The 25,409-nt window shown below is 44.0% G+C and overlaps 2 protein-coding genes across 2 annotated transcripts in view; one reads left to right on the top strand and one right to left on the bottom strand.

Annotated features, from left to right (window-relative positions):
* Positions 1-333: 333 nt before the first annotated feature.
* Positions 334-11,003, top strand: LOC112577051 (uncharacterized protein F13E9.13, mitochondrial-like). The gene is made up of 6 exons (XM_025259960.1): positions 334-472; positions 4,758-4,840; positions 7,986-8,172; positions 8,834-8,984; positions 9,613-9,740; positions 10,219-11,003. The coding sequence occupies exons 1-6, from the start codon at positions 382-384 to the stop codon at positions 10,434-10,436; spliced, it is 858 nt and encodes a 285-aa protein (XP_025115745.1). The 5' UTR covers positions 334-381; the 3' UTR covers positions 10,437-11,003.
* Positions 11,004-15,720: 4,717 nt separating this feature from the next.
* The window catches only part of LOC112576814, a 46,521-nt gene continuing 36,832 nt past the window's right edge, over positions 15,721-25,409 (bottom strand). The window contains exon 7 of the mRNA XM_025259567.1: positions 15,721-24,545. Within this exon, the coding sequence (XP_025115352.1) occupies positions 23,659-24,545 (887 nt within the window). The 3' untranslated portion in view covers positions 15,721-23,658. The remainder of the gene's footprint in view (positions 24,546-25,409) is intronic.

Genomic DNA, 25,409 nt, shown 5'->3' with positions numbered 1-25,409 from the left:
GTTTTTAGCTGGTATCATTTGTGATTTTCAGCATCATACTTCTTTTGTTCAGACACACGTGGATGAAACCAAACGTAAACATTGGCTTTCCACACAGTATGTTTTAGATGTTATCAATGAAAAGTTTAAATTGTATGGGCAAGTTTGGTCTTGATATAAAGTTCAGGAACGACTACAGCTAACAGAGCATGTTATATTTGTACGCGGTATCAAATAATTCAAGTAAAATGCAAATATAGAAACATGCACATCAGATACAAGCGAAAGATCAAGCTTTCATGACTGCTTGTGTGCGCATGACCGTTGACACGGTGTATTCTCATTGGTTCCCTTAGTTTACGCCCCTTTGGCACAGGTCAAAGGTTGCTAAAGGCCATCAGTATGGCGTCTGCTAGTATAGAACGTTTCGTGAAATTATTTAAACACAAAAGTGGATCTGTGATTGGTATGATTCACCTTCGAGCGCTACCAGGTAAATTTGAACTACATAAATATATGTTTTTTCGACGTCATGTTTGTATATCTTCTAAAGGCTACAGTTTATGTAGTTTCTTCAGCTATTGATTTTCAGGCCCATCTCTATAGTTCATAAACTTACACCATGGATGTGTATAAGATGTAATACAACTTTGTGCTTACACAGGTACGTGAAGTCATGTTTATTAGATTACAAGCATGTGACGAGTATTAATAGAGCATACAAACGTTGAGTTTAGCTGTCACTTTCCGTAGCTGGTTTCAAAGATGTCATTCATCGGCAGCACATACTTCTTACAACGCAAAAAGAAAGCCGATCGATAGACGGCAAAGGTGTGTGTGTGCATTGGAGGCGGGAAAGCGCTTTAAATAATTCAAGGCATACGTTGGACACAAGGGTTATAGTCGATGGAGCAGTTACTTTGTGCTGTTCATTGCTCACAAATGATGTCATGGAGCTTAATTTAAAATGCTACATACCCTACTTTGCAAACAGAAATGATTATGAACAAATATAATAGGCAATGACAAAACACATCAGGAGGGGTGAAATTGCTCTGAGCTCTCAAACTATACAGCTTAATTGATGTAGGTGTTTCTACCTTATCTTTGCTCTTCATGCAGTCATATGAAATAAAATAATTCACCTTTTTTTTTCATTCTCCGGATGACATGCAATATTAACAATGGTTGTAGGGGTAAGCATCCTAATATGACTGTTGTTAATTGGAAAACAGTAGTTACTGGCATTTCCTCTTTTTAGTAAGATCAGTGGCATCATGATGTTTGGTATACGTAATATTTTATAATATGATCTTCAGGAATAAATGGTTTGGCACTTCTTGTTCCATAATTTCAAGCACAGTGTCATCTAATTATGAAAACCTTAAGTTAGAGAATAAAAGTGTGATATATACTACATGAACGACAGTCTAAGCTTAATCTGAAGAAACTACATGTGAGAAAAACTTGGTTGCTAAAGACTTCAAATCTTTGGATGTACATAAAGATCAAGTAATGATATTTTTGTAGCATTGCATTAGAAGTCAACAAGTCTAAGCAGCTGCTTGTTCTCATCAAAAGGTCCCTTGACATCACCTGCTCCTGAGTAAACGCAGAGAAAGTATCATGTCTGCATATGCAGATGGTGCGGTTTGTTTCTTTTTACTGCCGATCCCTTTTAGTTTGCCTCAAAGTAAGAAGATGGTGAAATGCAAAGTTGTTTCGCAACATCATTCAAGTATATTTTAAGCTATGCATTATTGCAGACTGCAAGGTTTCTATGCTTCTAGCTATCTGTAAATCATGGTTATGCTGGCCAATCAGCAAAACTGCGTACAATATGCCAGCATCACTGATCCCATTTTTCTGTCAGCTGGTTTCAACTAAGTCAAAGAAGTGAGGTCAGTTTTGTTTGCTTTGTGAAAAATGTAGTAACACTGGCCTTCATGAACTTTCCCCACTCTTTGTTTGAGTATCTAATGTAAGTAAGCCATTCCTTTGCAGCTCAATAAGCAGACGTATTTTATAAAGTCAGCATTTATCATTTAAGCCTAGCTTGCTAGTTCCCTTTTCCTAACCCATTAATAGTGCAAAGGTTAAGTTACTTATATTACTTCCAGCATTGGGAAAAGGTTCCCATGACATCAAATTCAAAATTAGAAACTGCATCTCATGCGAGTATTTCATTAAAAGAAATATATTTTATTCAACAAAATTTGAAACTGTAATTTGTGAAGTTGGTGATCCTATTCCCCAAAAGCAATCTGGCTACAGTGTCAATTACAGGGTTGCACTAACTTACTATGTTATGTATCGCCTTCAGCACTGACTCAGCTAAATTAAAAGAGGGCATGCAGGGAGAACTCCAACTAGAACCGAAACTTCCAAATCACATTTTAATAGCTCACTATAAATGCCTTAGCAGAGTTGTAGTATATTTTGCTTTCATATTTTTAATAGTTTCAAAGTTTTAGAATACGAGATGAGCAGACATCCTAACGAGACTGTTTTTAGTACTGGGGTGAGGAAAGGGGTTGGGAAAAACTTCATCAAACAAATCTTCATTATTTCCCGAGTCAGAATATGTATACTGCGCAGTATCAAAGTTTAGAAACATTCTACACTCTACAATGCACTTGTGATATATTACAAAAAAATCAGCATCCTTTTTTGCTTAAAGTTAAAAGCAGTCAAACTTTGCAGTTTACTTCAGGTGCAATGCTTCCTTTCAGAAGCACACAAATCCAGATTTTTAGCACATAAATTATTTTCCTTTTTTCAGTATCATCTCCAGACCACACACTTTTTGCAATAAAGCTTCACTGTAATCTCCCACTTTACCAAAGGAAGAAGTAAATCTTAAAAACTTATGCTAAAGGTAAAGGTTCCAAAACCTACTGAACATATGGGCAGTGAACTGTTTCTGGCACACATTTGGTATGTGGAAAGCAGAGCTCAGCCCTTTTCCCCACCCACACCCTTTTTTAACCTTTCCATCTTTATTATCTTCCTGTCAATGCTTGGTGGGTAGATAGAGTTCTTCAGTCACTGGCCTGCAGCCTTCTTCAAACTTCATTCACCACAATGATTAAGAACTTCCCTGTCTTCTGCTTACATAGACTTGAGACACAGTCAGCCATGTGAACGTCCAAAGACAAGTATGAATGTCTAAGAAGAGATTTAGACCCTGGTCCTTAGGATCTTTTACAGTAAATATGACTAGAGAACAACTTGTCATGACATTGCTGGCAAACACCAAAGAGGTACATTGGTCAAGTTTCTCTTTTGTCATAGACAGAGGCTTCCTTATCACAGAGCAGAGTAGAGACTTTGGTATGGGCATAGGCAAGACCACCTAATCAGTTTAATAGGACAGACAAGTGATCACGACTGATCCATATTTTATCCCTGTTTGCCGTAGACAAAATAATAACCCTGTAAGAATGAAAATCTTTTATTAACGAGGGTGGTAGAGTAAGCAAAACATGCTTTTTTTTCATCCAGCCCTCATTCTTAATGGGGGAAGAATAAGCTAAGTAGTTAACTGATTACTAAGAAAATAAGTAATAATAAACTAGGCATGATATCAAAAGAAAGTGGAAGGTGAATATGTACAAAACAGAGACGCTGAGTTTGATTAACAAGAAAGGAGGTGTTTCCAATAATTAGCTTAAATAATTTTAGTCTTCTGTTGAGCAGATTATGATCTATAATATCAAAAGTTTTAGGAAAGTCAACAAGTAAGGTAGCAGAAAAATAATTGTAGATGTTAGTATGAATTGTTCCACTATTGATAGTAGCACTGTGTGGGCCTAAATCCCAACTGGTTTGTGTGGAGAAGCTCATGCTGTATTAGGGTGCTCCTGTAGGTGCTTATGGATGTGTTTTTCTAAGGGTTTTGAGAGTGGTGATAGAATTGAGACTGTGTGATAATTTGTAGGGTCACCTGGATCACCTGATTTATGAATTGGGATAATTTTTGTTTGTTTTAGATGTATTGGAACAAAGGTAATGCAGCAATTCTCCCTCAGAGTAAATTTAGAGGTAATTTGGAGAACAACAGGGTCTCCAGTAAATTTTTATTTAGAGGCAGATACATTGAGAGTAGTTGAAGTTCGTGGTCACAGCATCATTGTGTAAACTTTCAATAACTACAAAAACTAGACAAATCTAGAAACATTTATTTTGCACTCCACAATGCACTTCTAACACAAAAAAATCAGTGTCCTATTCAAGTGATAACCATCAGTAAGTCTAAGATTTGTGTTTCACATCTATATATTGGCCTCTGTGGACCACAAGACATCATAAAGGTGGTAGAATTTTACAGCAGTGCTTCCTAACACTATACTAAAGAGAAGAGTAAAAAGGAGACAGAGATGTGGTGGTGGGAGATGGCAAGTCTGGGATAGGGGATAAAGCATCTGAACTAAAACTAAAAAAAAGCCAGTTTAAGCATTCATCATTTAATGCAATCTTTTTAGGCTTGTTTCAGCTAGATGCATTTTAATAGGGTCTTGTATAGTCATCAGATACCTTGATAGTCCAGCACTTCAAGGAATGTGACACCTATACTAATAAAATTTGTTTGCTAGTATTTTTCAGACCCATATTAAATCAATAGGAAAAGTAAAGATTTTTCCAGGATGAAAACTTCTTTATTGACTAATTAGTTTCTCATTTTGTTATCAGCTACCAAGAAGGTGTACGTCTGTGGTACAATGTAATCCTTGGTCATGTTAAGCAAACACTTAAGGAAGTGAACACCTTTCTTACAGGTACCCCTCGTTGTGAGCACAGCATGCAGTCCATTATTCAACAAGCTTGCCAAGAAGCCCAGCTGTACAAGGAGGCTGGGGTGGTATGTTACTATGGCAACTCAAATAAACTAGTTAATTAAAATTAATTAATTGTGTTAGGTGATACATAAAGTCAGAGCTTCGATCGGAGCTCAGTTCTCGTCAAGGAAGAACCCCCAACTATATTAAACAGTAGAAACAAGTTGAAAATTAAGAAACAGTGAGGACTTGTGTACTTAAAAATTAGGACAATAGAGAAATGCGAATCTGCAACCTATGTGGAAGTGTTGAGGTGTGATAGCTCAGGGAAGCGAGTAGAGGAGTCCGTCGAGGTAGTGCTCCCTTGCTGTAAAGAGATGGCTTAATCAGATACCCAACAGATAATATAAAATCTACAATTTTAACCCAGCGCTGATCACAGGCCCTTGTTACAGAAGCGTTTATATTCTTATTTTGCACTAGTAAGGGTACCGGCGTTGGCAGGGTGATACCCCTACGCCTGGCATGCTGTCAGCACTGGGTGGGCCAGACCAAAGGAAGCGCGCACGCACAGAGCACTGGTGTTTTACTCCGAGTCAGCAACAAACAAACTGAAGACAGAGTATAGATACATAATTATATGCACTCTGATAGCGGTTAGCTTAACAGTTAGTTAATTCAAAGTAGTCAAAACATTTAAATGTTATAATCACAAGCAATACAGTCGTAGTGACATTCTGTAAGTTTGCGCGTGAGGATAAAAAAAATAATTACCGCCACATTCTTTTTTTTCTTTTTTTGCTTTAGATCTTTTCTTTTCTTTTTCTTTTTTTTTTAATCAAACAATGCAAATACAAAACATAACAAAAACTACCGCACACATCAATTTACATAAATAGATCAACAAACATATCTCTGACAATCTACTTAAATCTTTCCTCCATCTCATCATACCCTACCCTATGAAAGGACCAGCTGGTTACCGCCACATTCAACTTTAACTTCTTTTTGAAACCACTCCCTCGCAGCTCAAACCACATGGCCTTTCGCCCCCGAAAGCTGAGCACCCTGCAGAGTTCCGCTTCACCTGGTACACTCATACATAGTTCATACATAGTTCTACCGCTGTCCGCCACGATTAACTTTTGCACGCCCACGCCGCCCTCGACAAGGATTGCGTACACCCCAGCATAGGAGACCTAATTCAGTCAAGAAAGTTCACTGTCGGCGAGTTTCACTTGCATGTGTAGATCGTAGAACTTAGTTTGTAGGACAGCATGGATACTGAAATCAGAATTACCGACGCGAAGTTAGGTGGGTGGTTAATTGAAACTACTTTCTTCTTGCGGCCATTTCAGTAAGGTGGGAGGAAAATGGCAAAGGTTGTCCTGTGACTCTTTGGTCAGTGGGGATTGGGTGGTAGGGGGTTATAGACCGCCTTATTTTATCTTATGGGCAGCCTTCTGTGAGGTTGTGTCTCTATTCCCTCCCTTGCTACCCCCCCCCCCCCCCCCCGCCAAGCCCTTTTAGTTTTTAAGCAGTCGCTTCAACAGGACCAGTGTACAAAACCGAGTTTTGCTGTCCCGTCTTTAACAGGAGACCAAATAAGTCATTCATGAACTTATATCACTGGACTGCTGGCAGACACTTTTTTTCCCAGTTAACTACTAAACCGAGGCATGCTAGTGCTACTATAAAGCTTCCGGTTTATTCACATTTCAGATTAACTACTAAAACGAGGCATGCTACTGCAAAGCTTCCGGTTTAGTCACATTCTTTGTTTTGCCTCGATGAGCCTACCAGCGGAGAACTTCGCAAGAGGCTAAGCTGTTCTTGGCAGACAGACAGCAGTCCACCTATACACATGCATGGTATGAAGAAGTTCAATGTCAGCTACAATCGGGTGCATGCACGATTTCTCTGCGGCGTCCACAGATGTAACTCTCTAAACGTGGTTTGGAAGTACTTCAGCATGTGAAGTTCACAGCTTGTAGCACGGCCCGCCATGTATTATCGAAGATGACTACATCAGTTTCCTTCTCTTCTGGACACTCCCCCATCTCGCTTGTTTTCATTGTGGAAGACAACAAAGCTGTTATCTCTAAAGTTAGAACCGTCAGTCCTATGTTATCAAGTGGGTTGAAATTTATAAATATTTTGCAGCTGTTTTAGGGGTCGCAGGCATGTGGGTCATCGCTATTCAAGGTCGCGGGCTGGTGGTGGACGGTCCAGGCGAGGTATATTTATTATCTTCGTTTGACCGATGGGAAGGATGGTGACGTTGGGCTCAGCTGTAGGACACGAGTGTTTAGTGATTAGAGCGAATCATGCGAGGCATTTGTTGTCTTAAGCGCTGAAGAATTCACCACGTTGCCCATATTCGTTGTCAGTTCCCAGTGTCTATTGTGTTTGTCTTGCTGTATCTTGTCTGCCAATCTTATCAGTATTCTGATACTGTTCTGTACAAGCTGAATGTGTTCTTGCCCTTAACTGCATCACATCTGCCTCTAGATACAAAGACTGGTAGGTAAACCCTGTTCTGCGTGTTGTTGTTTCTTTATTTTATCTGTTCATATTTTGAACGGTTTATGAATTCAGGTAGTAAATTGTTCAGAGCGGAGAGGTCTAGTATACCAGAGCGTTAGTGAAGTCTAAAAAATAAAAAAAATAAAAAATAATAATCCATTATCATCCGGGTGTTCCGCTTCCTACCTCAGGTGCAGTGCTTCCCATAGGCGTGTACCGAGATAAAGGGAGTGCGTGTGCATCAGTCTTTTCGGGGTGTCGCACCCGACCTAGCTGTTTTGACCTTTGTCACCTCTACAGTAAAAATCAAGCAGCGGTTCGTACATCGTATTTATCGACGCGAAGACACAACATGAATGTATGGGTTTGCCGCGCACGAAGGGCAGGCAGCACGCTCTGTGACTTCAGTGGCAGGCACACTATCTCAGGGTTAGCACACAAGACCATGCATAAGAGCCCAGACACATACATTAACACTCAAGGACTTTCTTTGAACAAGCATATTCTATTTCTGATTTGATGCATATAAAAATAACCACTTTTTCCTTCTTTATTTCATTTATCACCCCAAACACCTCGACATCTTTTCTCCCCCTAAATATCTTAACTTTTCATGGATGTATAAAAAAAATAGACCAGAAAATTTCTTGGAGCGAAGTATGGGAAAGTAATGGAGAAAGTCTTAATGGACTGCATTTGCAGGATGCCGTTCTAGTGGAGAACATGCACGACATCCCATATCTGCATACAAACGCAGTCGGACCGGAAGTCACGGCAGCCATGAGTGTCGTCTGCTCGGAGGTGCGGAAGGTTTTTGCTCCCAAGCCTGTGGGCGTGCAGGTTCTGGCGGGCGCTAACAGGCAGGCACTAGCTGTCGCTCTGGCGGCAGGTAGGAATACATTTACAAAGAGTGTTTCGTGTGTGTGTCATTTTGATTTTTATGACAAAAGTTAAAAGTTTTTTTTTTCTGTTTGTTATAGTATATCTTTTTCTTTCTTTGTTCATTCGTGTATTCAACATACAATTTTGCCATTAATAACATTAACTGTGACCATTTGTATAGCCGTGACACCAGGTTCAAAGCCTTTACATCCTCGCACGCACGTACGCACACACATAGAATGGAGGAAACCCAGAGAAAACCACCGACGGTCAGCCCTGTGAGGAGGTGTCCTATCCAGAGACAGTTATGTTGGAGCCTAGATACGAACCCTCGACACCCGATTCTCAGTGTCATGGTGACAGGCGCTCTAACCACCATCCACATCGCTACTTAATAAGACGCAGATGCAATTAGATATTTGTAATAGCGGTGACTGGTCAAAGACACCTTTCTGATGACCGAACGATGAAACTCAAGATGAGATTGTCGCTGTCTCTCCATGTCTTTATCTCGCTATCTTTGTCTTTTTGTCCGACCTCTCCTTTCTTTTTTTTTTTTTCCCCTAGGAAACGTGTAGTGCGATGAAAGAAAGCTGTGTCTTTTATCTTGTTCTGGCACCAGCTGTAAGCCACAGATTAGATGTGGAAGCCATTACATGTGCGTGCAGGGCTGCAGTTCGTGCGGGCTGAGGGCTTCGTGTTTTCGCATGTTGCTGATGAGGGACTGATGAGCGCATGCGCGGGCGAGCTGCTGCGCTACCGACGGCAGATCGGCGCCGAGGACGTGCTGGTGCTGACCGACATCAAGAAGAAGCACAGGTGAACACTCAAGTCACGTGACAGACGAGTGTGGTTAGCAGTGTACAGTGCACTTTGCATCACAATGTCGTCTAGTTCACAGCACCTTGTGGCCTGCGCAAACGGGATGCAACGGTTAACATGAAACATGTAGGTCGTACTTCACTTCAAGACTCTTCCAGGTCTTTGCGTTAGGGTCACTGGGTAATGCTTGATGTTTAGAAGTTTGCCACTAACATCACTAGATTTTTTTTTCTTTGCTAGAGCTCATAGTGCTAGATAGGGGGCAGGGAAAGTAATAATGATAATGTTACTTAGCGCCTTTTCTCACCAACGAAGGTGGGCTAAAGGCACCGATATACATATAGTCTCGTGAGCACACACTATCAGTCTTACAGATTCAGTCATCATCATTCAGATATTAGGGTTCAGCTATCTTGCTCTTTTTTGGCACCGCCGTCAGCATATAACATAGAGATTTGAACGAGGTTTGACTGGAAAATGACAAGGCCCTCCTGCCAACATTCAGCTTCAGTGATGAGATTGTTCAACTATCACCCATTGTTCTTATAAATGGCATTGCTCTTGTCAGCAAGACTTGTCTGTCTCTGTCAGTGCTCATATCACGTCGTGTTCTTATCTCTGCCAGTGCTCATGCCATCACTGCGGATGTGGATATCGCGGAGACTGCGAAAGCTGCTCAGTTCTTCCTGTCTGATGGCGTCATTGTCACAGGTTCTGCCACAGGCCAGGCCGCCAGTACTAAAGAGATGAGAGGTATAATATATGCGCGTGTGTGTGAGTGTGTGTGTGGCGTGCTTTCATGCTGCATTCGTGAGCGATCGTGTAAATCCGGGAGCATTATATCTCTCGTCGTTTGTGCTGAAGGTACAATATCTCATCTGTTACACTGTAACACGGATGTCACCGCTGTAAGTTGATAGCATTATAAGATAGTACAGCAGTCAGACTTGTTATCCTATCTCTCCATCATTCCTGCATACAGTGTATTTGGACATGAAGAGGGTATGTGATCCGTAACTAGGGTTAACTAGGAAAAATCGTTTCTGCCACAAAGTGGGACGAGAGGCGGGGTTGGCGAAGCAACGGGGTGGGGAGATGGCGAGTTACGACTGGTATTTGTCCTTTGTACCCCAACTCTACAACCCCCTATCCCAGCGACGCGCCAACTTAGGTCAGATCATCCTTGAAAGAGAGTTGTGGCGTGAACTGCGCGTGGTCATCTGTCTCACAGCGGTTCTGGATGCCGTGGACCTGCCTGTGTTGGTGGGGTCAGGGGTCACAACGGACAACTACGACCAGTTCCGGGCAGCGCACGCTGTTGTGGTGGGCTCCCACTTCAAGCGTAACGGCCTGTGGTCCAACGAGCTGGATCCGGACAGGCTGCGGCGCTTCATGCAACACGTGGCTGACGTCAGGAGGAAGCAAGTGGAGACAACCATGATCATGTAGGACAAATGTCGCTGGGCTCCAAGAGCAAGAACGTGTTGCACAGCGTTGAGAGTTGAAAAAGATGCAGTTAATCTAGGGTGTGCACAGGGCTTTGTAGTAGTGAGTGATTAGTCTACACAGTGTATGTGCGTGCGTGTGTGAGAGAGTTTTTCCCAAACGTAAGGTGTTTTCCGACCTCAATCATATAATCGGGTGTTTTTCTCATGACATAATCAGGTGAGCATTTATCATCATTTTTACGTGACTGTTTTTGTACAGCGCATCATGTAATTTCTTAGACTTTATAAATGACATTTTGCAGATCATTGATGTTTGCAGAGTTGAAATTTTGATTCAAAGTATATTATTCAGAAGTGGCTGGTGAAACTGAACATCGTTGATGTATTAAATAAGAGTGAAAGAGGCAAGAATATGTACTAAGGGAACTAACCCAGTGTCCGGTAGACCAACGTTGTGTAGTCTGTTACCTCCCTTAGTACGACACCCTAAGGAAATCGTCTGCTCCTTTATTGTTCGTTCTCTCGTGAAAGCAAAAATAAAAAAAGTCTGATAGCTTTTTCAAACAAATTTGGTTGCTTTTGTGTGTGTTTGTGTGTTTACCTTTTGTTTGTTTGCAATGTGAGATTTCCATTTAAACTCCACGATTTTGTTTTGTATCCGATTGATGTTGGAGAAAGTCCCTATATAACTTAGACCAGGGATGCACAACCTACGGCCCGCGGGCCATATCCGGCCCGCGAAACTTCTGCCCACAGTGCAGGAAATCGGCATGTTAGTAATAAAAGACCTTAAAAAATCGAAAAAAAAGGAAAGAAGAAGTATTTATCCCCACGTAGGGGCGTTTGCCAATCTTTTTTTCGATGGACAAACATTTCGATTCAGTGCTCCGACTTGGTGTCTCTACTATGAGGCCGGACATTCAGAAGTTGGTTTGGAAAACAACTTCAAATATCCCACTAATTACTACATAATTAAAGGTAAGTACAACTTGTTTCTAATAAAAAATGGTATCTGCTCTATTTTTTTTTCCTTTTTGTATTTTTGCGGTGAAGTGGCCCGCGGCACAGCTGTCCGAAATGGATATGGCCCGCGACACGGCTGTCCGAAATGGATATGGCCCGCAGGCCAAAAAAGGTTGGGCATCACTGATTGTAGACGATTGTTGTTATTAATATATGGCATTAATGGGAGCTTAAAAAAAGCCTCAGACACATCGGGCATTGCAGTAGGAAAACCTGATGTAATTTAAACTGTTTGCTGTTTTATCTGCTATTGTGTATTTACGCGGGCATAGGAAGGGGGGCAGCCGCCACCTCGGAAAAGATAATGTAGACAAGAATGTGAACCCAACCCCAAAAACCGAGCATCTTCCCACGACACTGAGAGAGAGAGTGGGAGGCGAGATTAAAACTTTCGTCCTGTTACCTGCCATGACAGCCTCTGCCCTGCAGTGACGTATATTAAGAAAATATATTTCGGATGGGTGCGTGCGTGCAATGCAGACGTTGTTACGCACGAAGTGAGCTGTCCGCCACATGAATCTGCGAAACAGCACTTTGCTGTCACGTGTTTTGCAGTAATTAACTCAACACGAGTTTTTTTGTGGTGGTTTTGTTGTGGCATTGAGCGCATCTTTGTGATGCGGATACTTGCGCGCTATAAAAACTCATCATCATCATCATCATCATCATCATCATCATCATCATCATCATCATCATCATCATTTTGTTGGTTTTTGACCGAGGACGAATTCTGGTGCCAAAAAGTCTTCGTCGAAAGCATCTTCACCAATGAAAGTTGGCTTCATTTTACCGGGCGAAGGCTGTGTGAGTGCGGGAAATAATAATAGGGGAAGGGGATAAAGCGTGGCTAAAGGCGCCGAACTCGTGTAGCCCTGTAAACGGTCGTATTTTGTAATGATGTTCATCGGAGGCACTGCAAGATTTTGCTCAGATAAAAGATCGCTTAGAATTTGTAGCAGTTGTCGATTTAGGTCAGTTTGAATTGCGTGGATGAGCATTTTTCACTTTATTGGCGCTACTATTTTTGTATATGGGTATGTAAACCTGTAGTATGAAATCCTGCTAATGTTGTAGGGTTCCGAATAAAGGTTAAATGCTTGCGGTATGCGAATTCTTCTCCGGACAGGACAGGCTGAAATCAGCCACGTGGAAATTTAAGCGTTAATCAGAGGAATGATGCGGAGCAGTCATCTAGAACGGCGATATTTTATGAGCAGTTTGTTCACTGTCATGCCCTACAGTCGGCGTCAAGCGACTGTTCACATGGCACCTGATAGTGAGACGTACTATGTGGTGTATAATTTTTTTTAAATGAAAATTATATGTATGTTTGTATATATAGATATGTATAAGTGGAAGAGAGGAAGTGTTTTTACTATTTTGCTTATCTGACGCTGCGCATGAATAAGTTTGCCTCAAATGAAGCGATAGATCGAAATCATCACAGCTGAAAGAGCCGGAGGTATCAAGCTGGACCCTGCGAGTATCCTACATATCACGTGTTTATTTTCAGTTATCTTTAAAGGTTGTCTTATGCCAATAAACCCTCAGACTTACATTTCTGCGAGACGTTTCTCGCCCAAAACCTTTCGACTGTCCAAGAAACACGAGGTGCCAAGTTTCTTCCAGCTAACAAGCCCGCTTTTGGGCAGTAGTCCTCGCCCCCCTCGTTACTCGCACAGGGGAGGGAAATCCATTTCAGACCCAGAGTTGTCTGGAAGGCAAGACTCTGAGCAGTGCCTATTTGATGTCCCGCAGAATCTGTTTTTCATTCTCCTGTCTGGAGGCTTTGCTGGAAAGAGCGGCGTCTTATATCGGTGTGTCTGATAGATTGTTTCTCTGGTTCATGGTTTGCGCTGCTAAAGCACACATTTCAGCGCTGCCAGAGGTCGATACGGGAGGGGCCCTGGGCACCGGACTGGGCGGCCAAGTGGCCGTCTGGGAGGGCGCTACAACACCAGTCTCTTCTTTTCTCACGGCAGTCGTTGCTGACTCATCTGTATGTACCTCAAGTTGTGGTGGTGGTGGTGGTGTAGTTGTTGTGGTGGTGTAGTTGTTGTTGTGGTGGTGTAGTTGTTGTTGTGGTGGTGTAGTTGTTGTTGTGGTGTAGTTGTTGTGGTGGTGGCGTAGTTGTTGTGGTGCTTGCATATAATGAGTCTGGTTTCCCAATTGTCAAATATACATATATATTTCTAACAACAGCTTTGTCCAAGCTTATGCCTTTGTCTAATCTCGTCGATGTACTAACACAATCTTTTCCTCCAAGAGGACAGCTGTGCTTCAGTAATGACAGCCATGTGCTCAAAATCATTTGTGCCTGCCATTCTCAACTCTTTTCTCATCGAGTTTTTTCTACGTTTCAAGCTTTCAAAGTCGACCTGTCATTAAAATATCCAGTGCACTCCTCATTTCCTCATCTTCATCTATACACGTCGTCGTTCATTGCTGTCATTTGCTGCTGCTTGTGTTTCTTTGTTGCATCGTCAACTATCGGATCGTTTAGAGTCTTTTTGCGCACGGTGCACTGAGCTCGCTTTTACGAGGAAATGCGCTCGATCAATCAATTTTGAATAATAACCATAATAATAATTTTTGCCGTTACTTAAAGATTATAAATGAACGGTGTTTCACTCGCACTTCATAATAAATGCAATCTCACATTCATGTCATAATGAATGTTGTTTCACTCTCAAGGTATAAAAAAAGGTCACGTGACTTTGTAAAAAAAATTGTGTTGAAGGGTAGTAGGAGCAGTTTTAGATAAAAGAAGATAAAAACACAAGTGTGTGATATACTTCAGATAACTCTGTGTGGAACAAAAACTGATAAGAGATTGTTTTGGACGACATGCTTGGCAGATAGACATACTCTTAAATGACTGTTACTTGAAAAAAAAAATAGTCATTACAGTAATAATTGTCACGTGTTGTCTTTATAGTCATAGTTATATCCTACCGGTCACAGCTGTGTCTGTGTGATCTTAGTCTTGTATTTACAGTCGTGTTCGAGGTGGGGTACACGGGCTTACTGTCCTTTGATGTCTGGAACTGCTGTCAGACGATTCTTGATTACTAGCCAAAGCAGCGTTTATGAACAGACGCGTGTTGGTTGGTTAAACACTTCTTCACCGCACACTCCATTTTCTCTTGTTTGTCTATTGGCTTTCAAGATTCGCCGCAGTGTGAGTGATAATAACCTTTCTCTGTGCACTCCTTGGCAGCGGAAAAGGGTGATAATTTTCACAGTTTACATTATCTTGAGACTATTTTCTTAATTTTTTTTTTAACATTTGTTCTAACGAGCTTCCGCAATATTTGGGTCCCATTTGGCATAAATGATAGCAATAGCTAAAAAAAAAAAAAAAAAAAAAAAAAATGTCACCTGCTCACAAAAGCTTATGTTGCACGCAAACTTATCACCCTTTCTCTGCCAGCAAAAATGTTATTTGTTGATGACTTGTTGCCCCCTATCGCTTTGAGAGCTATCACCCGAGTATACTCTTTTGTGACATTCGTTTCATTGTATTTAACTTCATTATATTTTATTGTATTTCCGACTACTGAATTTAAAAATATCGATGAGCATCAGGTGCCTCCTCTTCCCCAACCACCACCACCCTCCATACTTGTCCCGCTGTACACCCCTCCCCAAATAAAAAAACCCATTGAGCCTCTTCCCAAACCTTCGACCTTTCACTGCAAGGAGTGGCCCGGGGTGATTGATTGACTCTGGTCATTGCAGATCCCGATATTGGCGGCAGATCATGCCTCGGTCAACAATGGTGCAGACATGATCGTGTTCCCTGTCTTTCGGTCGAGGTAATGGGACTTTCAGACAGCCCCCACCTCCTTCCAAGATTTGCGGCGTCTAAACCCGTTCAGTCCTTCGTCTTTGCTGGAAGCTGAGCTTGCATTGAGAAGTAACAAGAAACATCGCTGACACACACACACACACACACAAACACAAACACAAAATCTCATTGACACAAACGAACTTAAATAATTTCTCTCACACTTATACACGCACACATCTCACACACAGACATAATGATCCGCCCTCAATGCAGTTTTGTAGCAGAGACCCGGCAAGGTGATTGAAACCCCAGTTTTCAAACTTTTCCAGACGAGCACCACTTTCGAAAATTCGAATTGACCGATTATTTCTCTCACATTCGCATCCGCGACAGATGCACCCAAACACATAGTTTTGTTTTTTCCTTCTCTCTTTTACACACGCACATCAAACGTCACAAAAAATAATCATCGTGTTTCCAAGATGTTTTACTGAAGCAGCAACGACAAGGCAATATAACGGTCAGTATATATATTTATATATCACTCATATTGTCAACGGCACAATACGTCACTCTACACCCACACTTTACTCGTCATTACAAAAGGAAAAAAATGCGCTATTATACTGTACATCGCCACCACCTAACCTTTGACCCCTATAGTGCTCTCAAACCCCTCCCCCTTAGGTACATCTTCACCTCCATAGCTTAAGATAAAACCTCCACCATTGTAATTGCCATGAAAACTATTATCAGATAAAGATTTCATCATCGTCCAACAACATGCATGGTCTGTAGTTAAGATATGTATATATTTCATGCGTCAGTACCATGAAACTCATTCACTCGGTGAGGGAGAGAGAGAGAGAAAGGAAAACTGAATGAAAACAAAACAGAACACGAGAGAAAGCTAGCCTTCGTCGGAGAAACATCCATTGCCTTCATGTTCAAATCATTCTTGGTTTTCTTCCTCTTTAATCTCTCTGTAGTAGACCCCGATAATCAGATTGTCCTTTGGCAGCAGACTTTGCCAGAGGTTCTAGACTCCGAGCTACAAGCCCACAATGAATTATCTGGAAGCCACTGTCAACTCCATCTTCACTTACCATGTCTAGCCTTACCCACTTGTGGTAGAATACAGGGAGCGGGTGGTGTTGGGAGTTAGGATTACGACTGTGACTGACAGCCTAGAGAGTCAGTGGAGAAACGAGCGCCGTCAAGGGGCTTACCTCGAGTGTCTGCTGGCAGGATCCGGCCTTTTAGTCGTGAAGGATTACTTTCACGAATACAATATCGTTAGCAAATGAATGGCTAGACCCTTCTTCCCCCCGCTGACGTCATGTGACACTGGTGACAGCGCCGCCATTTTGGGCAGCCTAGAGCAAATTGAAAAGGGAATTAAGTCTGGACTTTAGTTGGCATTTTCACCTGGTTTTTTTCTTTAAAGACAATCCCCAGCATTTCGTCACTCCTATCTTCCTTCAACTATCAATGGAGTCAGTGCCACCTTTGATCACTTTGCCGCACTTCAGGACACGTGGTTGGGCGGGAGGAAAGGGGAGAAAATCTTGGGTGACGTCAGCAACTACTCCCACTCTCTCTGTGTCCCTCCCTCTCTCGAAATATAACGGTCAGCACAAGACAGACAGAGCACAGGACGGACTCTGTGGTCGCCATCTCACAGTATCAGTGACCGCCCTCCCAGTTCCATTACGAGGTCTCCGGGTGGTCGAGACACCGGCGCCGTCCGCTGCTCCAAATGTTTCGTTGTTTGTCACAGTTCGCTTCCACCGGTCTCTCTGGTAGGGTTAGCTCAAAGCTCCTTTGTCTCATTTTCCTCTTTCATTTTCCACCTCCTCCCACTCCTATTTTTTTTTTCTCTCTTTCTCTCGCTCTTCCTCCATCATCACCCTCCTTAACTCTGCCCACCTACATGTCTGCCTGCCCACGCTCGTATTCGCCAGGCAGTTCACCTGCAATCTTTTCTGCAAACATTCCACGTTTGTGCAAAAATAATAATAGACAAAAACAACCTTACTTAAAGCAGCTGTGCTGCACTGCAATTAAACGACGATCTGGTAAGAGATTAATTAAACGTCGCTATGGTGATATTTATTTTGGAGAGCTACGGGGAAGGAAAAAAAAAAACAAACAAACAAACAAAACAAAAACAAAACAGCGTTGAATTAAAATTTCCGGCTTTTAGTGTCTTGTCTCGGCTTCCACATTTTCACAGTCGTCGAGACTGGCTTCCGTCTTAAGGACGTAAATCACACGTAAACCTACACACCAAACGTATAGCGAACCATGACAACACGCCGTACAGAGTTGATAATTACAGATTTCACTCTCACAAATAATTTTCTGGTGCAGTGCGAAACCCACGGAGACAACAACACAGGAAGTTGACCCTCCGTCCCACGTCCACTTCTGGCCTCTGCCTCCTTCTCGTCTGCTTCTCTTGTGTTTCATTAAAATCCAACAAATGAAAAATATATTCTATAACAACGAGCGTGCATTGGCTACTTCTCATCCCAAATATTTTGCATGGCCTCAAGAGGTGTATAAAATATCTATTGTCCCTTAGAGGTGATGTGTGTCTCTCCAACCAGACAACTCAACCATCTCGTCATTCATTCAACCAGTCTTTCAGGCCAACCAGGCATTCATAGGAAGCATCGACTTCAAAGTCTTTTTACAGCAGGTGAGAGGAATAAAACAGTTGTTTACATCACAGGTAACGCGAGACCGAACCTCCCGAGCGCGGTGCCGTCCTCTGTATTCCAGTAGCAGCGAGTCTACAGGGTCAAACACCTGCCCAGGAACAGGTCACGCAAGTAGGTCAAAATGGACGCCAAGTAGGTCAAAATGGACGCCTTCTGACGGCGGAGAGTGCTGCTAGTAAGATCCCGCGCAGGTACCTCCTTGCATCACTTGTTCATATTGGAAGATGCTGTGGCCAGCGACGATAACAAACTTATAATAAAAACGTAAATCGCAAACTAAGGCATAATAATGTCAGGATATTAAAGAATCCGAAATTGCTGATGATCAACGTGATCATTTGTGATTGAAACGCACCACGTTCCAGACGATTATTATTATTTTTTTTTTTTAAGGTCTCCAGACCGATAGCAATGTGAGTGCGTGCACTCGCACGTGCGTAAACACGTGGGTTGATAAAGGTGCTCGTAAATGTATCAACTTACATACACACTGAATCAGGTAGACAGACAAATGGGAGAGAGGCTTGTACAAAATGACCAGCACCACGAAGATAAAAAAATTATTATCCTTCAATGCATCTCTAAAACAAATAAACAAATGAGAAGTGCATTACTCCATATTTTCTGTGCGACAGATAAGATTCCCATGTGGCGGGGGACAGTGGAGGGTTTTGACACCTCCACACGTGTGGTCCATATCATCATGCCGGTGTCATCTTTCCTCTATTCTCACCCACCCTCGAGAGAACTATAATCGTCATGACAACGGGAACGAGTTTGGTCTGAGTGCAAACAGATACAGTTTCTTCTAAAATCACGCATTGGAAGCTCAAACTGATGGGAGTGGAGGGAAAGGGTTAAATCGGAAGCTTGGTTTGGTGAAAAAGGGGTTTGGTTGAATGAATGAAACGGAGGAGAAAGGCCAAGGTGTTGTAACTTTTGTTCTTGTCTCGTAACCGTGGTAACCAAGCTCGCAGCAATGTCGCATTAGAGTAGAACACCGTGATGGTCCAGCCTCCCAAGCAATAATGGATACAGCAGCAGCAACTACAACTAAGAATAATAATAATAAGGAGAGTTCCTCTGTGGGGTGACCATCTAGCGTTTCAGCAAGCAGCCAGCATGTTTCTGGCTTCAAACCATCTCCTTCCCACCCTCTCCATCCTCTACCCCACCACGTGACTCTGTCTCCGCCATCACATATTACGGGTGGAGATCGATTTCAGTCTTTGTACCCGGTGGCGGCGAGGCCTCGTCATGGCAGAGAGCGTATAGATCATAGTTCGCACTTCAAGAAGCTAGCAATGAGGCAACCGGATGGGGATGGGGAAGGTGTGGGAATGGGGATTAAGGAAGATGGAGGATAGGATGCAAAGTCGTGCTGGAGAATATTGTGTAGGTTCGCATCCTATCTTTTCTCTCACAGGAAAAAAAAAATAATAAAATAAAAAAATTGTCGTGTGTCGACCTGGCATCACCGAAACTGATCGTGAAACTTGTGAGAGATGGAGTGAAGGGGGAAGCTGGTGAGCTAACCACCCAGGCGCTGGTGATGATGTTAGTAGGTATATAAGCCAGCGCTGCAGATCGATCGCTGGGACAATTTTCTGTTTAAGCCTCACCGACACGGGTCGAAGTCTATCTGATGACTGCAGCTGCGCCATTGTTCGCCGTCCTGTCTGCTGCAGAGCGTCCCTTAATGCCAACCATTTGGATGAGGGCGAATTGAATTTCCGTGCGCGCGAGGTCTGGTGGGGCTGGGGTGGGGACGGACTGGTGGGTGAGGAAACGCGACTTGGAAAGGTGAGGAACGGGTGGTGCGTACGAGGATCGAAGGTCGGGTGGCACTGTGGTGTAACCACCCCAGCGTTTGTACGCCTGGAAAAGAGAGAGAGAAGGCAAACCTGATCTGAACGATGCAGGGAACAGAAGAGGGAGGAAGAAATAAAGATAAATCAGGGTGGCGGGGGAGAATGGTGTGCACGGCACATCACTGATCGTTAGCTGCATGAACATAAAATACTAGCAGTTAACATTGACTGTTTGGCGGTAACCACCCCGGGTGTAGCGCCCCTAACGACTTGCTGCACAGCTGGGTCCGCTTCCTCAGCATCGACTGAGATGCAAATGGTTTTGACCTTTCTTACAGATGGGTAGGAGGTGTGCAGATCATCTTTTCAAGTTAGTTACTCCATTTGTAATTAAATCGAGGTCCCTCGTCCCTCGAAGAAGAACTCGCCATGATGCTGTAGTCATGAAGCTGAGGTAACTAGGATTAGCACAGAAGTACCCTGAAACTGAAAATTAGCGCCGTTGGGTGAGGAGGGCGGGTATCTAGATATCTCCGTTTTGTGAAGCTAAAAAAATACTGAGAATATTGAGGTAAGGCAAACTCGAGAGTAAGACTACTGCTCCTGGGTTTATTACTCTCATTTATTACTGTAGGACCAGCAGAAACGTGGCGCGAACTGAGGTGAACACGTGTGCAAACAGATGAGCCACTCTTCTTAGCAACATTTCTTTCTTGAGGTACTGTAGACTCTGGGAAAAAACATTTCTCACCATTAAAGTTGATTAGTCTTATGATCTATTGCCATTAACATGAGAACAAAATAAAATCAAATATTAAACACATCTACAAAGGAAAGGTAAAGCCGAATTAATTCAGTATTTCTAGACGCGAATCCAGGCAGCAGAGGGTCTGTAGGCACGTCCACATGATATCTTTGCTTTCTCTCCCTTTCATTACGTGCTCGGTGTTGAGGGCAGGTGATCGAAACCACTCAAGGTATAGTGCTCTTGTGTCGCAGGTAACCGCAGGGCAGGTGAGGAAATAAACGTCCAGTGCTTTAAGGCGAAATAACTCTAGTGCCGTGTTGACGATGTAAGGGACGATGTAAGCTTATTGACGATGTAAGGGTCATGGGGGTCGGGTGAGGTTGGGGGCAGAGGTCATTCTCACGGTTAAAAATTTAAAAAAATATTTATTGTGGATTGATTATTTCAGAAAGAGAGGTGGATGCCGGGATAGGGAGGGGAAGGGAAGACAATCCTGACATTCCACGGAGAAGAGAATTACAAAGGGAGAGAACTTCCTTTCTCTCCATTGTCAATCGATGGACGTCGTTAACACTTTTGAAGTCCGAGAATTTGTCGAGGTCTGAGAATTAGGTTCTGCCGACTGTATCAGACTTGTGCTAGCTTTTGCTTGATGGCAACATGATCGCAGAGATCAAAATTCCGCCCTCCCCCTCCTCCTCCATCTCACCCTTCCTCCTCCACCAATCTTATTTCGCAATTTTTCTACAGTCTCATCATTTTTTTTTCCCTCTCTTTCCGCCCTATCTGCTTGATTTTTCTATCCTTTGTTCATTTCCATCGTTCCAACTTTTTTTGTCTCTTTTTGTGCATTTGTGTGTTGGGAGGGGCAGTGAGGGGGAGTGTTTGAGGGAGATCCATGAAGGGATGAATAATGGTTTACAGGTGTGTAGTTCTCTAGTTACTTTCCTGCCTGCCGTATCTCTCTTTCTCTCTCTCTATCTGCCGTGCACTCCCTCTCAATTCCTTATCCCACACTCTCTTTCTCTCTCTCTATCTGCCGTGCACTCCCTCTCAATTCCTTATCCCACAACAACCCCCTCCTCCCACCAAAATTTGTTCCTAGGTCGTGAGAGACATTTTGGACAAAAAGGCAACAGGTTAAAATAAGGAAGCAAAACTTTTGTCAGCGATTGTTTATGGAAGTCAATTATCGTATAGCTCGGTGGTGCAGGTGTGAATCATGTGGACACTCTGATCTTTGGAAGTCAGAATAAAAGGCCTGGCAACAGTGTCGCGGTTCTCGCAAAAAAAAAAAGAAAAGAAGAAAAAAAAAATAAAGGAACCTAAAGAATCGTTGACGTCTGAACCAAAGAATACTATTAAAAATTCCTGACATCCTTTCATGAACCATTTTGTACCCTACATTTCTCCTGCACGTCTGTCAAACAGTCAAACACACAAACATTTACACATATCTTAAATAATTTTCACACAGCAGTTCACGACATTTTTAAGACTCACTCACGGATAATTAATTAATCGTCCGTGATACATGGGAGTGAAAAAAAGAAATCCCTCAAAAAATTCAAAATCACTGGCACGATGCGTACAATCGGATGCTGTGTTTTTGTCCTGCCTACTGCATAAACACGCCATGTTGCGATAGCGTGTCACGTGACAATTTGCCAGCTCACGTCACTCGCGTGACGTGGTGTTTGTCAGCCCGTTATTTAACGACGGTGATAAGCTTTGCGAGGATTCCTGTCAGATGTAAACATCGGCCGAGCATCACAGCGTGCGCAAATGCAGCAGCCAAAGGTCAGAGTAAGAGGCCAAAGGTCAGGTGCACGAGGCTGTTATTGAGCCTGCTTGACGTCATCGTGGGACGCTGCAGACAAAGCGTGAAGCAACCTTTCCCCACTGAGGTGTTGGGAGGTGTTCCTCTTCGAGATCAGTCAACACGATAACTATCGCCTTGGTGCGAGACAGAGTAAACCAGAAATCAAAAATGTCATCAGACAATCGAGAGTCCGAGGTCTGCAGCCAGACATCCAGGTGAAAAAGTCTCCTGGTATGTGTTTATCACAAATTTTGGTCAGCTCTGAAGGCTGATGACATGTTCAGTGTCCTCGTTTTTCACATCTCGCCAATTTTTTATGTGAAGACCACGTGAATCACATTCAGGCAGAAATTGCAAAGACAATCTTCACCACAGACTTTTTGGAGGATGCTTGACCATTGTTGCCGGCAGAAACGGTGAACCAGGTGGACGATCGCCTTGGCTGCCTGCAACCACGTTCTCGGAGTGAGCAGGTGACCTGACTTGTAGCCATTATGAGCAGAAACTTCGTGAAATGCATCAACACACTGCTGACGTGTCTGACAAACACGAGAAGCGACGGGTGGTCGACTTGGACGTGTTGCAAACGTTCAACGAGACCGGCGGGTGATCGTCTTGGCTGGCTGTATCAACCGCTTTGTTTTGCCTCCATCGAGCAGCTGCATCCCGCATCCAGTTGACGTCTTGCATTGACACTCTACCTTCAAGGGAAAGGTTAGGAGGGGTTAAGTCACGTTAAAATAGTCTCTGTGCTGTGTCTGCATCAAATATACTTCAGGCTGAGTCTTGGGTAGATTGCTCGTAGCCAAAAATAAGGACCCATGGACCAAGAAAACAATGTACCTGACACAGATGGAGGTAACAACCCCGACAGGTAGACCGTCAGTCACGGGGATAGGTGAAAGGAGACTCGAGGGTGTTAATCCATTATTGCGTCACTTTAAAAAGTTTTCTTTCACAGAGTTCTGCACGTCTGGTCGAGTACTCTTGACCCCAAACACACACACATTAGCACGCATGCACAAACACAAACACACAATGACTCCATTGCTTAGAGTCGTTGTCCACCGACAAAGCCCTTAGACACAATTTCTGCTCCCTTGACCTTATGACCTTACTGATGCATGCTTATTGACCTCTAACCCTTCTCGTCTTTGTCATGTTACAACCACCACACCCTCCGTCCCACAAATTGTTTTCTCGCTCAAGATAGAAGATGCACGAGCGGCAGTCGTGATCGCTGTTCACCTGCAAGCTGCACTGTAGAGACGTAGGTACCGCGCGGATACGTCGCTCGTCGTCAGCATGTCGTGGCCGCCTCCACGTGGCCGTTGGCCGCCAGGTGAATGGCGGCGCCACTGGTGCTGAGAACCTTGACCCCGTCCTCCCCCTCCTCGCTCTCCTCCTCTTCGTCTTCGCTGGGGATGGGGAAGGGGGAGATAGTGGGGGTGTGGAAGCTGCAGGCGGCCGGTGACGCCTGCGGACCGCCGCGAACGGCGCTGGTGTTCAAGCGTTGGTACTCGTGTCTGTCCACGTCTGCTTTCTCCTCCAACCGTTCGTACGTGCAGTTAGTCTGGCTTTCTCTCGCCACCGAACCGCGGCTGGCAGCTGCTCTTCCACCGCTACCACCTGCAGCAGCTGCAGCCGCAGCAGCAGCACCACACGTGCAGGCGGCGGAGGAACCTGCGGGAGGTCCGTTCAACACAATCACCCGCTCGTCCAGCATCGCCTGGCGGTCCAAGCTGGCCTCCTCCCGCACCATCGCCTTCACCGCCTTCTGCTTGGCCACGTTGTAGTAGGACGAGTCCTTGACAGTGGTCTCCCCTTTGCCGCTTTCCGCTGGCGGCGCTGCTGCTGCTGGGGGGTCAGGGTCCACGGGGCTGGAAGCGGCGCGCGGCGCGGCGGCGGCTGCGGAGCTCTGTCGTAGTTCGCGCGGCGCGCTAGTTCGTTCGTGCGTTTCGAAGTGCACGTGACGCTCGCGTCCGACCTCGTAGGAGGGGAGGGGCGGTGCGGAGGCTCGGGTGAAGGGCCCTTCCACTTCCGCCGGCTCTTTGAAGATGTCGGTGTACCTGGGCAGGCTGGCGTCGTTGATTTCTGCGTACTCCGACTCGATCACCTTGTTCTCCGTCTCATCATCGGACGGATGGCAGGTCTTGTGGTCCTCGCCTTCTGAGCAGTCATCAGCTTCTGCAACACAAGGCGATAACATCGTCAGCGCCATGAACACCAGGATGGCTACTCAAGAGTCATAGTCATGTAGTAAGCAAATACTACTAGGGTCGTGACCTCAACACACAACAACACACATCATCCATGAGTATACAAATTCAAGACCAAAATAGTCGTTAACACAAAGCTCCGGCAGCTCTTCCGGTTAAACAACACGCATGCGCACTGACGGATGCCAGTCGAGTCCAGGTGTCACGACGATGCAGATAGTCGCTAAGCAATCGCGATACCAAAACTGATTAATCACATGAATAACAAGGATATGTGTGGGGGTGGGTGGGATCGGGAGTTGGTGGTGAGGGAAGGAATGAAATCATTTTTGTTATCAGATGATGACCGTGCGACAAGAGGTCTTTCAGGACAACTTTGCGACTCGACTACGGACCAGTGATCGCATTGTGCACAGCGACCGAGCGTCCTGATCACGTGGCAACCGCCGGATTTTTGAACGCCGGAAGTTCCTTTCGTCTCGTTTTTATCTCCGATACAAAAATGTCCTTTGGTTCTTTCAAAACCTGGAAAGGACGGATCGAAATAATGGACACGCCACTGTAGGCGTGTGTTTAATAAAATATGTAAGCACCGATGGCAGGCTTTGTTTCAAAACCGGGCACAAATAATTTGATCATCTATTGCCTCCTCCACGATTTTTGTCCTGCATTGTCTCCCCCTGCACGAGCGCAAACATTTTCGAAGCCTGCGATAGAGACACGCGATCAATTCGTCGGCGAGATGAAGACCAGAAGATGGCGATGTAGACAATGACAGTGAGCGATGATGAAAGACGATGTCGAAACTCCATCCTTGATGTGAATGATTCCC

The sequence above is a fragment of the Pomacea canaliculata genome, linkage group LG12 (assembly GCF_003073045.1).
Source record: "Pomacea canaliculata isolate SZHN2017 linkage group LG12, ASM307304v1, whole genome shotgun sequence".
NCBI lineage: Eukaryota > Metazoa > Mollusca > Gastropoda > Architaenioglossa > Ampullariidae > Pomacea > Pomacea canaliculata.
This window is presented reverse-complemented; position numbering and strand designations above follow the sequence as displayed.